This window comes from Ostrinia furnacalis, unplaced genomic scaffold (assembly GCF_004193835.3).
Source record: "Ostrinia furnacalis isolate ACB-3 unplaced genomic scaffold, ASM419383v2 OfSCF2491, whole genome shotgun sequence".
Classification (NCBI taxonomy): domain Eukaryota; kingdom Metazoa; phylum Arthropoda; class Insecta; order Lepidoptera; family Crambidae; genus Ostrinia; species Ostrinia furnacalis.
In genome coordinates, this window is record NW_021132730.1 from 1320082 (window position 1) to 1334653 (window position 14572).

At 36.1% G+C, this 14572-nt stretch overlaps 1 protein-coding gene across 1 annotated transcript; it reads left to right on the top strand.

Annotated features, from left to right (window-relative positions):
• Positions 1–2169: 2169 nt before the first annotated feature.
• On the top strand, positions 2170–14445 carry LOC114355746 (MAGE-like protein 2). The gene is made up of 3 exons (XM_028308749.1): positions 2170–2238; positions 7446–7568; positions 13617–14445. The coding sequence occupies exons 1-3, from the start codon at positions 2218–2220 to the stop codon at positions 14094–14096; spliced, it is 624 nt and encodes a 207-aa protein (XP_028164550.1). The 5' UTR covers positions 2170–2217; the 3' UTR covers positions 14097–14445.
• The last annotated feature ends 127 nt before the right edge of the window (positions 14446–14572 follow it).

A 14572-nucleotide genomic window follows, 5' to 3' on the forward strand; every position in this document is an offset into this window, starting at 1 on the left:
ATTCCAGTTTGTTATCAAAATAATTCGAGTCTAAAGAAGTTTCTTCTACGTTTTGCTCGTTAGCTGCGCTATAGATAAGTGCGCACATTTTTCAGTTAGATAACTCTAAAATTCTAGTGACTCCCATTTGGTATATTGGGCTATGCGTCAAGGAAGGCTGCTTGTCTTCGTTATAGTAAATAAACTGCGCGATTTTATTCCCATACAATTTCTTTAGCTTTAGTAGTTGTAGCGATGTTTAAATACTTGGAAGTAGTATTTTCATTAAAAATATAATGATCAGAGAATAAAGTTTACAGGAAATGGATTTTTGTCTTTCGAGATACCAGAAAGTAGGTAGTTGATTCTGAAAAATCCTATGACTAAGTAACTGAAAAAAGTAAACACTTTTCCATATCAAAAATTGTTTTCCTCATCATCATCATTATCATTTCAGCCGATTCAGCCTCAGGACGTTCATTGCTGAACACAGGCCTCCCCCAACGTTTTTCAGATCTGCCAGCAGTGGCCTACAGTGAAATCTTTATTTAATAATTGATCCCTAGCTTGATCCCATAAAAAAACCTTAAAGGATGATGGGCACTTTTCTATGGAATCTGGGCGTAAAACCAACAGAAATGTAACTACTATTATTTGTTAGGACTTAATACCAGAAATATATTTTCATATAAATAACTACCAAAAACTCCCGGGTTTGCTTGAAAATTGACATAATGTGTAATAGTAATATGTGCTTCATTGCGCAAACAAAAAATATTATTACTTAATATAACTTATTTACTTACATTTTAAATACATTAAGTTATTTATCCATTATATATGTCCAACAGTTCAGGAGTTGGGCCAACAAATGGTATATTTAAACCATCTTCTACATTATAAGCGTAGGACCATACCTAGGTACCAATTAGAGAAATGACATGAACACAGTCATGTTTCAATGAGATTTCTACCAGTTAAGTTGTAGTGTTGTTGCATAATCGATCACGGATCGATTATTAATCGATATTGCCAAATAACGATTTATCGATTAACTATTCGATTAATCGATTTTATTGATTACCATCATTACTATCATTTAATTGTTAATTCAATTTCTTATTTTCAGCAATATAATCGATTATTGCAATCGAATAATCGATTAATATTTATTCGGTATACATACTTACTAAATCGATAGAATCTATAGAAAGATATGAAATAATACTCTCAATATAATCGATAAAAGCAATCTAATTGACCTAATACAATTTTTATTACCCCAATGTGATGTGAAATACTATGGAAACTTTGCATATTCAACGACCTCTATCTCCGTATCCCCGCGTATTTCAGGGTTGTTGTCATACTATGAAATGAAGTACTAGTATTAAGCTTTAATTTAGTATACTTTTTGTTTCTGTTGGTTTAACGCCCAATATGCCCATCATCCTTTGCCTTTTTTGAATCGGATACTTAGAGTTTTTTTTCACTATATTCTTGACTTTTTCTGAACTAATAATAACAAACTGCTCAGTGCTCATTTATCATAACTTCATGGGGATCCGATTTTCCAGTGCAGATTTAAGAAAGAAAAAAACAATGGACGAATGCCCGAATGTAGAGCGATTCTTTTTTCTTTTTTTAAAAATAACAACGGTCGGTGAAGGTTGAAACCAACCACATTAGGTATGTAATAATTGTGCCGAAAAACTAATATCACGTAATATTTCACTGTTACGTATTCCACACACATCTGCTCCATTTACATCAATCAGATAACACATCATCGCTTTGGAGTTCATTCAATTACCTTTCGCGCCAAAACGTGAAAAACGACAACGGATAAAAAGAACAACTCGTACTACGGAACTAGAACTTCCGCAGTGCCTGTCACATCATCTTACATTTAATACATTGCTGGTTTTACATTGACTGAGAATTTATTTTCGTTACAAACTGGTCAATGTACAGCAGTTCTAAAAGTATCGTTTGAAATTAGAAGCGCCCGGTTCTGGCAGTGATATAACGTAGCCAGATGAGACAGATCTGTCTCACTTCGTCTAAAGCAAAATAACGTGGACCAAGTTAGACTGGTATCTAATATGGAGCAAAACGAAAAAGGCGGCAAGTAAGCACTCAAACATTTGAAATTCGAACGCCCTGTCACTAGTATAAAAATGGCACGCAATTTTATTGTGACATCACAACTATCCGTGACTTGAAAGAGACAACAAAATGTGTGCAGTGCAATTTTATGTGAGTGCAAATATTTGTTCAAATCTTAGTTTTAGTGCTTTTGAAGTGAAAACTCCTTATCCTTTCGTTATGGCATCACGTATAACATTAAAACCAATATTTTGATGCTTAAATGTGTGACAATGTAAGCACACAATTAAAATAACAAATAGGCCAGTAAATATTACTAAAATAACAGTTTTCAATGAAATGGCAATGCCAGATTTTGTATGGAAGGTGGCGTCTTTTTTTTTTCGCGCGGCCATCGACCAAACTTTGTTTTTTGATTACAAAACAGTGTAATGAACCAAACTTACTATGGCATGTATACCTCTAAACTCAGTCTGAACTGAGTTACGAGCATTAGAAGTTTAATGATTTTCATACTAGATTTGCTTTTTGCGCGCAAGTTTTCCAAGAAATTGTAACAAAATATTGCGTTATTTTTTTATTTGCTCTGATTCTGCTGCATACTGATGTCTGGAGCCTTTAATGGATGGTATTGTTTGTTTACACATACAATGTCATTATTTTGTTGCAATTTCTTACAAAACTTGCGCGCAAACAGCAAATCTAGTATGAAAATCATCAAACTTCTGATGCTCGTAACTCAGTTCAGACTGAGTTTAGAGGTATACATGTCATAGTAAGTTTGGTTTATTACACTATTTTGTAATCAAAAAACAAGGTTTAGTCGATGGCCGCGCGAAAAAAAAAAGACGCCAATTTCCGGCATTGTCTTTTTCCGTTCATTTACAAACTTTAAGCGTATTTGTTTACGTTTCATTACTCAGTACTGCGGCAATTTAACTAATAAATATTTTAACGTTATTTCATGGTGTACCGTTAATAACCGTTATAAATAACGAAGTTGCAAACAACAATGCATTAAGTGGCTATCCGGGTGGTGGCCAACTGTAAAAAGGTTTATGAAGTTGTAAACACACGGGAGGACTTTACGAGCGGGCCCTTTAAGACCGCCGGAACGTGATAGAGATAAAACTGTAAGTGCGAGTTAACAGTGACGTAATGATTCATCTGCTGGGAACCGGAAGTAAGCACTGTCGTAATACAACAGTAGTAACGTATACAGTATAATCTTTAGTGGTGCTTTAGTTTTATTCCCTAACTAGCTTTCCGCCCGCGGCTTCGCCCGCGTGGAATTTTTTCTGTCACAGAAAAACTTTATCGCGCGCGTCCCTGTTTCAAAAACCGGGATAAAAACTATCCTATGTCCGTTCCCGGAATTCAAACTATCTCTATGCCAAATTTCATCAAAATTAGTTCAGTGGTTTAGGCGTGAAAGCGTAACAGACAGACAGACAGACAGAGTTACTTTCGCATTTATAATATTAGTAGGGATTATAAAAATATTATACAGTGCTACAAGCACGATTTAACGACTAATGAATTCTTTGTCGCTTTGTGCCAAAAATGTTTATTTTATTGTAAGAAAAAGTAATTATTAAATAATCACAAACAAACATAACTATAGGTCTATTTGACTGTTTTACTAATAGACTACTCAAACTTTAGAGGGTAGTAATATTTTTTTGATTGAAAGCCATTTTACTTTAGTTAAAACAAGTAAAAATTACTTTAGTTATTAATGACGGGCAAGTTTCATCAACGAAGGTGTAGTCAGTTAAAAATTTCATGCATGTTTGTTTTGTTTCTTGCCACTTAATCATGAAACAAAATCTATTTTTTAACCGTTATGAATTTGAAACGTTTTAGACGCAGCATCCCCGCTCGCAATATCTTACCGTGTGTTTCCCAACAAAGAACCCTAGCTGTGACTTACAGCACGTATGTAGCCAGCGGAGTCAGCTTCTGTCGTTATTTATAGCCCAGATTAACAGCTCAGCGGCGTTCGATAGACCAGCGGTATCGGTGCGAATATGATTTCGTGTGTTCCGAGAGAAAATTGCAGCTATTTTCAGGTCTTTTAAGCTGTTAAATTCATAGTTGTTTAATGTAGGTGTAGTTAATTCGGGTAAAGTACAATTTGTATGATTAAATAAACACTAAAAAAATAATTCTACCTATTTCATAGACTGTTTACTTTTGAGATACTTATATGAAAAAAAGTAGGTATATGTATAGAAAAAAAAATTGTCTCTATCTCAATGAACGTAATATTTTATGGAAATTAGATAAAGTTATAAGCTTTTTCTCATGAATATTGTTTAGGTACTTGATTTTTGTTCAGTTTTTACTAATAAAGAAGATACCTAGTTCGTTTGTGCTTAATAAGTTTTTAGTATCAAGAAAGCATTTATTTACTCTACATTAAGCAAAAACAAAATCCTTTGTGAGAAAAGAGCAGTGGATTCGCATCGTTAACGCTACTGTAAGGCTGGGTTGCACCATCTTACTTTGACTTTTAACAAACATCTAAAATCTGTCAAACTCCATACAAAATCGCCAGTTATCGTTATAGTTACGGTCAAAGTTAGGTGGTGCAACTCAGCGTTAGTGTTGCTACTGATACCGAGTACACATCTCGTTATGGCGCCAGTTACAGCTATTTATTAGGATTGTTCTGTGCCATTACTCAAAAACCTATACAATAAATGGTAGGGTGACGATGGTTTTGAAAATTTGTGGATAGTTATATAGCAGTTTTTTCTTGCATGTCTTCCACACAGTGCAAATAAAGATAGGTATTTGTTTCAAATGAAATCATGTCGAGTTTGGGCTCATTTGATTTGTCTTTATAATTACTCCGGACAATCCGGTCTTGGATGACATCGAGGCGGTTCTTATCTGACGAATGGAGCCAGAAGATGGCCATGATAAAAGTTTGTTTTTAAAAAGGCTTTTTTAATAATAATTTATCTGGAGTTTTTTATTTTATTTGGTTTACCAGAAATTGTTACATTGATGCTTACACAGCATACATACAGCCAAAGTGGTAATAACTAATGTACAATTAATTTAAGGTAAACATCGCATGCATCGCTTTTCCTTGGATACCACTACTTTGGGAGGGAATTCAAACAATAGCAACAGTCAAGTGGGAGTCTCATTCTTGTTAGACAATTAATTGATTTATCCCATATTTTCATACTATCACGGTGACCCTAACTCCATAATGGCGGCGTATCTGACCGCGCGCGTGCGGCGTCGTTTGACACTTGTTTAATGTTTCGTAAAAACCGAACGCGCGAGAAATGTCGCGGTCGCGCTCGCTAGATTTTTGCCCCCGATGGAAGGTCGTTGTTTTGGCGGGAATTTTTTGATTAATTGTTTTAATCGTATTTTATTGTTTTAAACTATAGGAGTGGGTTCACCACTGTACCCCAGCGGATGAGGGATTTGCACTGACCTTTTAATCAGCAGTTCAATACTGACAAAGCTGGGCTATTGCCACCTCAAATTATTTGGCTGTATTGCTCAATTACGGCTCTAGTAAGATATTAAAAAGCACGCAGAGCATGCAATGTTTAAATATTTGTGAAGGTAGTCACATATTTGCTTGTTAGCCACCGTTCAAAAATAGAACATAAAAGTCGAGGCAGCGAGTGGTTGCCCGACTAAAAAAAAGAAAAAATCAAGTGAAACAATTCCGGAACTGATCCCGATACGCGTGACGGCTGACGTAAATTACTAGATGCGTCTGTGCAACATGTAAATTCAGAACGAATAGAAAGTAGTTTTTGTATGGTCAAAAAAAAGGCTCTATTTTGCGATAGCAAGATTATGAAGTAACGTGTAGCTATTTCGCAACAAAAATGGATTGTAGTCCAGTCAATAAAGCATTATAGATGGAAAACTGTAGAACACAATTTCTGACTTCAGGACTTTATTTAGACTAGTTAGGAGGTGAACATAGCAAAAGTCCCCGCCCTTGGCCCTTGAGCCGGCGGGGTGAGGGGGGTTTAAAGTTGCCACTTTTCGGGTTTTTCTCTTAATCCTCGAAAACTATGCGTCCTAGTGACATGACTACTATGAACCAAAAAAAGCATATTCAATTTTCTACAGGTGAGATAGTCAAGTTTTTCTATAAATTGTATAGTTTTCGCGGCATCTGCTCTAGAAGGTCTGCAATATTGGAAATTTTATTTTTGTCTTACATGTTCCCATCAGGAGAAAATCAACTAAATCAACATTGAGCAATCATTCTAGACATGCGGGAGCATGTTAAGCCTAGTTCCAGGGAGGGGACTTTCTAGAGCAGATGCCGCAAAAACTATACAAGATATAGAAAAACTTGACGGTCTCACCTGTAGCAAATTGAATAAGCTTTTTTTGGTTCATAGTAGTCATGTCACTAGGACGCATAGTTTCCGAGGATTAAGCGAAAAACCGAAAAGTGGTACCTTTAAACCCCCCTCTCCCCGCTGGCTCAAGGGCTAAGGGCGGGGACTTTTGCTATGTTCACCACCTAACTAGGCTAAATAAAGTCCCGAGGTCAGAAATTGTGTTCCACGGATTTCTCTCTACACCGTCGTTAAGGCATTCATTGACTGGACTATTGTGTCTGATTATGATGAGTGATTCGACTTTACAAAAGAGGATATTTAGTGGTAACTTGAAAAAAAAAAGTTTTATTTTCAAAAGCCAATAAGTTAGAACATCCACATGGCATAATACCCTGTTTACTAGATAATTCGTAGGAAATTCGTCTTTATTACAGTCTTCATGACATTCATCTAGTGATTTATTTCTCTATGATTTTGAGTGACGACTTGACGAGTGATACGGTATACGCGTTCCAACACTCCGATATTGTGTAACAGCCGCGCGATTGTGTGACTGGCCTGTTTTATTCTGTGAATTTTTCCTTTTTTCAGAAAAGCCCGCGAAATATTTTTAGTCTGTGTCAGTTTTTCACGCCAGTTTAGTTTTTATTTAGGCGGAAAATAGCGAAAATGGCCAGTGTTTTGACAGATTTCAAAATAATTTTATTTTTCTTTCGGTCATTATGGAATATAAGATTTATGAATTTACTAATTCAATCACAATAAGTTTTCGTTTGCTTTCTTTATATGTTACTGACACTAAAATGAACTCTACTAAAGATACAACTACTACGAGTAAATAGTTGTACTTTACATACGTAGTTTTTATTCATTCAAATCCTAAAAAACAATGCCATAACAAAGTTAAACTTATTTCAAATTCGATAAAACTACCAAAGAGTGGATCTTTCATATTACTTGATTTACTAGAATCGAAACCCGTTTGTTGACTGCGTTAAAACAATACCATACATTTTCCAGATCGTCAGCGCACTTGTCGCGGTAGCGTCAGCGTCAGCATCAGCTCAGCAACAGCAATGGAGCTTCTATCCCGAAATGCAGCAGCAGATGCAGCAGTACCAGATCCAACAGCAGGACCAACAGGTATGTTTGCTGACGTCATAAAGATAGGTTATTATAGATGATATCGGCGGGAAAAAATCAGGTCAAGATCAGGGCTTAGTGGTTCATTTCTGGACGCATTCAGAAGTTGCTGGATCGAATCCCGTTGGGCTTTTCATACTGATAGAACCACAAAAACCTTAATCTATCCTATAACCTTAGTAAATTGGTCCATAGTATTTTTGATACAGATCAAGGCAGGAATTATATTATTTGATGCAGGTTTTTCAGGCAACCACACCTGATATTAAGTGAGATGCAGTCTAGGGTGGTACATACCCTGTTTGAAAATTGACCATTAATAGTGGTAATTGTTAGTTCTTGTAAAAATGCCTATTCACTCTCACCTTGGAAAGTAACTCTACATAGAAAGACATCGCACCTACGCGAACAATTCAACATGTCTATCGTCAATTATTAAACAAAGGCCAAAACAAATAAGGTTTACAGTATAAGCCTCAATGACGTAGATCCTGTAGATCAAGTAAATGGATGAGGAGTGAGCCCCTTATTCCCTTTCGAATCGTCTCAATACGACGAGTGGCGAGGGAGCTATTTGGGAACCGTTCGACAATGTAACATGTCAACGTAATAACAATTCAATATTTACGAAGGGTATAAATAAGCCACTGATAATGGGATCGGAGTTCGGTCGTTAATTAATTTCAAAATGCGGACATGGTTTAGTAGGTGAGGAGTTAGAGTAACAGTGGATTTTAGTAAAAAAAATCCTACTCTAATTTTGAGTTAGTTGTTCAAAAATCTACTGATTGTTAACGATCTCGTACATACTGATCTTGTATTTTACACAAAGTGTAAGAAAGTAAGATAATTTCCAAAGTTCAGTTTTGACTGAAATTTTTAACTTAAGTCCAATTAAAAACGTAGGTCGAAAGAATTTCTCAAAAAGTAGTTTAAAAATAGTATTGCTATGGATCGCACTGAACAAATAACGAGAGACAAAAGTTACCATTCTGTTTGCTTCAAAAACAATTTTAATTGCGTATACCAAAGACTGGCGCGACCTAATGAACGAAAACAATAGAGACGGCTCTACAAAGCTAACGAGTGTTGCCAGAATAGTTCCCTCTGCGTGTTTTTTAATTCAGCCTTTGATGTTGGGCTATAAAAGCAAGATTTCGCAGAAACATTAAAAATTCAGTGGGAATCCGTACGCACACTTGCCTTCAGGTCTTTGGAAAAAAACTGGGGAGGCTAGAGGCGGTGTTATTACCTGTGGTTCCGTCAGATAAGTTTATAAATAATCAACAATTTGTATTAAGACTTGAAAAGTCTGCCTCTGAGGGTAATTGAACTCACTTTTTTAAATTTGAAAATTGTGATAAGTTAGCATCTTAAATGCAAAAACCCTAAGCCTAATCCTACTAAAGTGTCTGGGGTTAATTTTTACTGTAAAAACTCTATTCGTTGACTGAAACTGAAACCGAAACCGACTCTGAAAATAAGACATAAATCTGCACTTATGCTAAATTCTAGATAAGTTCCAAAACTGAGCACTTGAATTTGTTCTCAAGTTTGAATCGAGTTTCATAATAAAGGCATACACTACTAGAGATTTTGGTACCTATCTACGTGTGAAATAAGTTAGTTCTAATTCAAATACAAGTGTTAATCACTAATTAACTTACTTGGGTTCTATTGCATGGAAACCAAAGTTTTAATGAGTAACACTGATTCTATAAATGGACACGCAGTTCAAAGAACTCCGTAACTTAACCTGAATTTAACGCTAAAGCACAGCTAAAGTTTCCAGACTCGCAATTTGTAATTGATATTTAACTTGGTAAGTGATAGGAAAACTTTTTTCTACACCTAAGAAGTTACCTTGTGACGAAGATTTTTTGAAGGTATTTTGAGAAATACAAGGTCATGTAGCGAGGTTAGACTATCATTGACCAATCAGGTACAGTTCAATATTGTAGATAGGGCTTAGAAGAAGTTAATGTAAGGAAATCGGTATCAGAGCTTCTATCCTGCCTGGTGCAGAATATCGACCATGAAACTCATAAAAATCTCTTAATACTTATATATTTTCTGTAAGTAGGCTTTCAAGAAACGCTTTTACACCGCCTAAAAAGGTATTCTGCAGAAATCAATCAAGGCTTTAATTCACAAAGATGGAGTCATCTAGCACTACTTCTGCTTAACGACTGGAATCATGACGCCTCTATTTCCAGGATCACACTTTATGCCTTATTTACATTTAAGAACCATTTTCCGTTGTAATTATTCACTGAATCCTCTAACTAACTAGGAATATCTCACCTCTATTCACTGAAAAATAAACTCAAATGAAAGTCCCCGCAAAATGCCGGTGGAATCAAAGCTCAAATGGGAAAGCTCAAGAGGTTTAATTACATCCCCCGCTGCAGTATTGGGTGTAAATAGAAATTCTGTAAAACTCAGGATGTTTGCGTTTCTACAGACAATGTGACCGCATAGACTCTACTCTATTTAAAACTATCTAAATGTTATCGCAGATTATTACAATTCTGGTCTGGCCATGGAAGCGTGGGTAATGTGGGTCAAAACCTCCGTTAGCCTCTGGAAAACACTGAATGACTTGAAGATGATGATATAATTCAAATATAGTTGAGACATAGTCGGCCGTTTGGTGTAGTGGTTCGAAACGGACTACTATCCCGAAGGTAGCGGGTTCGATTCCCGCACAGTACAAACATTTGTGTGCATGAACATATTTGTTTGTATTGGACCGGGTGTTTTTCTATGTATAATATGTATGTATTTACAAAAAAAAAGTATTTAAGTATGTTTATATCCGTTGTCTAGTACCCATAGTACAAGCTTTGCTTAGTTTGGGACTAGAAGCGCAGTGTTAAATGTCCAAGGATATTTATTTAAATAAAATATCAAAGTCGATATGAATCAAAGACTTCAAGAAGCTGCCCCTGCTGGGTGAAAAAAGCAGGAGATGCTCTTTGGCGCTCTTGCCTTGCTAGTCCAGCAGTGGACTTTCATTAAATAAAAATAATGACGATGATGATGATGTAAATTAAAAATTTGTCAACGATGGACATTTTACCTTACCTTCAGGTTACCGTTAGCCAGAAAGCAGTGATTTAAAGAAGTCGTGTCTTAGTATTTATTATTTTCTATTGACAATTTGCTCATTTAAATATGCAGGGAAGTCTATTGAGTCTGCTGGTCTTCGCTTTAAATCAGTCATATTTCTGTTCCGCTGGTTTTCATAGTCGCTTATTTAATCTGCAGTTCAATGGAGGTATTGGAGTATGCCAAAACGACTGGAAAGAAAAATGGAATGCATTGGAATGTAAAACTGGCATAATTTATGTGGAATGCCATATTGAGTCTAAATAATCTTCTTGGTATCGTGCAAGACTTTATTTTATCAATAGCATTTACAGTTGGGCTTACTTTTTACATACTCGTAGATGTTTGGTTTTAGAATAAGTAAAAGGAGTCAGTTTAGAAGCTAAATAAATACTTCTTTTGATTTACATGTCGATGGTCACTCACCATATTTTTGCTATAGGGCAAGCTATATTTGGGACGCATACTAATAAAGAATATGAATTTGTAACGTTTCGTTGTCCAATTTGCACATTATTATTTAAAAGAAGGCATAACTCATCCTTTAAGAATTCACGTCGTGCCTAAATACTTACCAAGCAATTTCTAACTTGAGTGCTTACGTGCAAAATTAGAGCTCTAGTTTGAAGATATATCACTATTCCTTCCTTTCAACCTTCATCCAGATCTCAGTAAATCACCAGTAAACGGGTGCCCTCACGCGATCCGTCTCAATCTGCCGCCTACGGAACCCCAGACACTAAAATCGCAATGTTTTTTGCTAAGAGAAAATATAAAAGCCCATAAAGGGAGGTTACGATGTGAGGGTCTTATATTTTTTTATTATAAAGGAGATTCCAGGTGGCTGCTGGGTTTCAGCTCTGACTAGTGGTGGGGGATGGTCGGTTAATCTGAATTTTACTTTTATGTGGTTCGTTGGGAATGCTGTTATAAGAATATCGATATAATAGTTACTCGAACTTTGGATAGTATTTAGGAAACACATCAAATTCGAGGACCAGTCAAACAAAATGTCTGATATTTGTCATATTTTTAGATGAGACAAGATTATTCTCAATCTCACTGTAAAAGATGAATTGAAGAGTAATAAAGTGAACAAGCTAGGTGTATTTTCACTAAAGTCATCTTATCAACAACTTTTTCAAATTAACAAATTAAAAAACTATATGTGCTGCTGTAAAAGTTACCAAGACATTTTTATAATGCTAAATCTAACTCTTATTAACCATTTTGATTTCGTTTTTTGACCGAAAGTTTACAATGTAAGAAATCTATCGATGTTTTCACTGAATTTAGACTCGATATCTACACATTACTATTCGTAACGAAATATAATGCGATTTGGGGGCATCTGCACTGCGGTGGAGGTGTAGTTTGTAGAGGATTACCACGTTAAACTATGAACAGTTCCGGATCGTTAGCAAAATGGAAAAAGTTGAAGTAATGCGACTGTCAGTTGAGCCATTTACTCAATGAGGGCTATCGTTTTAGCGCTCACCAGTTGGCGCCACTGTAGAGTAAGGTCCTGTCACTTGCTAGTAGCAAAGACAGTGGCACCAACTGGTGAGCGCTAAAGTGGTAGGAGGACTATCGCATTTGCACTCATCAAGATGGCGCCACTGTAGAGTAAGGTCCTGTCAATCGCCAGGGGTGCCAACTGTTAAGTATAAAAACGATAGCTCATTGGAAGCCTGATGTTTCCCTTAAGGACTCTACACACCAAGACCACCGACAGCTTCGCGGCTTTATTTAAAAGGAAAAAGTAATCAATTTGTTTTTGTACTTTTCGACTTTTGACAACATCTATAAAGTCGACTCTCATAGATCTAGATTTAAGAAAGTTGATAAAGCTTGCATTAGTAACCGCGGGCAAAAACTTTGTATACAAAATATTTTTTAAACGTATTGCAGTCCAACAGAAATTCAATTTACCGGTGAAAGAAAATATTTAAAGGGAAAAGAAATGCAAGGGTAAATGGTAAAGCAAGGAAATTACCTTGAAAATAGCTGTGTTTTTATTCAGTTCTTTAATCTAGCAGCAGATTAGATGATGACTCTTGGCAATATTCAAATTGAATGCATAGACTTTGTTATTTTAAATAACAAAATAAATTGAGATGATGAGCTTTTTCAATCCAATTCCTTCTTCTAAAGTAAATACAATTTGATTGCATTTTTATACTTTAGAATAGAGGGTAATGAAATAGACCGTAAAAAGCTTTAAACTTTTTTCTCATTCTGACGTAATACGCGCCTCACCTTACACTAACACCAATATTATCATTATGCAAGCTAAAAAGTGTAACGAATCGAATACAGAAAATAAAACCGAGTCTGATATTACGGAACCTATTGAATAATCTCGCCAAACGGAAATAAAATGTTAATGAAAGTTAAAAAAGCAAAAAAATGCAAACAAAACGCGAGCGGAGCCACTGTCGCCCGCCATTTTGCTTTTTTGCCGCCAACTCGTTTTACCGTTATTAAATTGGCGCGAAACGGCGTTCCGGCAACAAAAACGTTTAATTTTATTCTGTTGCAACGCCACTTGATGGTTTTGATGTGACGATGGAAGTATTAGGTCACACCATGCATAGCAGCTTTATGCAGTTTTAAATTGAAAAACTTTTAGTTTCATGAATTTTGTATAGGCCGCACGTTTGAATATTTCAATTTTAAGTTTTATGTTGATAAAGTAGATACTGCTACGAGCATAATTAGTTATTCTATCGATTATGTCTAACATCCAACTTTTAATTAGCTACTCAAAGATGAAAATTACCTACTGAAACAAATAAACCTGAATTCATAAATTCCAAACCAAGTCGCAACGGACTTCTAAGAAAAGTTCGCCTCGCCTCATAATATAGTTATCAGCAAGTTTAAGTTTAAAACGTTAATTACAGTGAATTTAATCCATATTCCTCTTTGTTTCAGTTCCAACCGAGCGACTACTCTGGAGGCTATGACTTTGGCGGTTCTGAAGGAGGACACGATGACCTTGGCGGTCATAGCTTCGGAGGCCACGACTTCAAGGCCCACTCCTACCCCGTCCACCAGCACGTGGAAGAAGAAAACCCCGAGCCCATCAAGCACTATAAAGAAATTGTCGTCCCTGTACCCAAGAACGTAGAGTTCAAAATTAACCAGCCAGTCCTGATCCCTGTACCCCACCCAGTCCCAATTCAAGTGCCCGTCCCTAAGGCCGTCGTCATCCCCATCATCAAAGAAGTGTCCATCCCTGTGGAGAAGTCAGTCCCGTACCCAGTAGAGAAAACCGTTCACGTGCCTAAAATCAAAGAGGTGCCTTTTGAGGTGATCAAGCACATCATTGTGCCTGTAGAAAAGCCTGTGCCTTTCAAGGTGCCTGTTTACGAAACCATCATCCACACCAAGAAGGGATCCCACAAGATCTAAGTTGAGTCATTGTAAAAGTTGTGGCACTTTTTTAAATCGAAGAACTAAACTTAACTCTTCATTAAAACAAATCTGTCTCTACCAAATTCAAAGAAATTAAACAGAATGTTTTAATACAGAATTAGGATTCACTTAGATTTAAAAGAGTGCTTCAAAAAGTGAAAGCATTTAAAATGTTGTAGCATTTATTTTTTTACAGCATTTAAATGTTGTTGTACCTGCGGGTTGCTGTTGTACCTTGTTGCCTTGTTGCTGACTGATGTGTGACTGCTGTGTGATCGAGTTGTATGTTTGTTGTTGTTAATTTTATTTCTTACTTTTAAGTGTTGCCTATTATTTCTATTTTAATAAAACTGTTGTTTTCCCTAACATGGTTTTTTAATAGCTTCGGAGTTTGATGTTCTTCTGGTTTAAAGGTTATTTCATAAATTACACCCAATTGGAGTGATCCAATACACTTTCCAAACTAGCTGTGA

What these genes read in the sequence shown, in the direction of transcription:
- LOC114355746 (XM_028308749.1), top strand. Translation starts at nt 2,218, where the DNA reads ATGTGTGCAGTGCAATTTTAT. An exon ending in TGTGTGCAGTGCAATTTTAT is followed by an intron (nt 2,239 to 7,445) that starts GTGAGTGCAAAT and finishes TACATTTTCCAG; the next exon opens with ATCGTCAGCGCACTTGTCGC. An exon ending in TCCAACAGCAGGACCAACAG is followed by an intron (nt 7,569 to 13,616) that starts GTATGTTTGCTG and finishes TCTTTGTTTCAG; the next exon opens with TTCCAACCGAGCGACTACTC.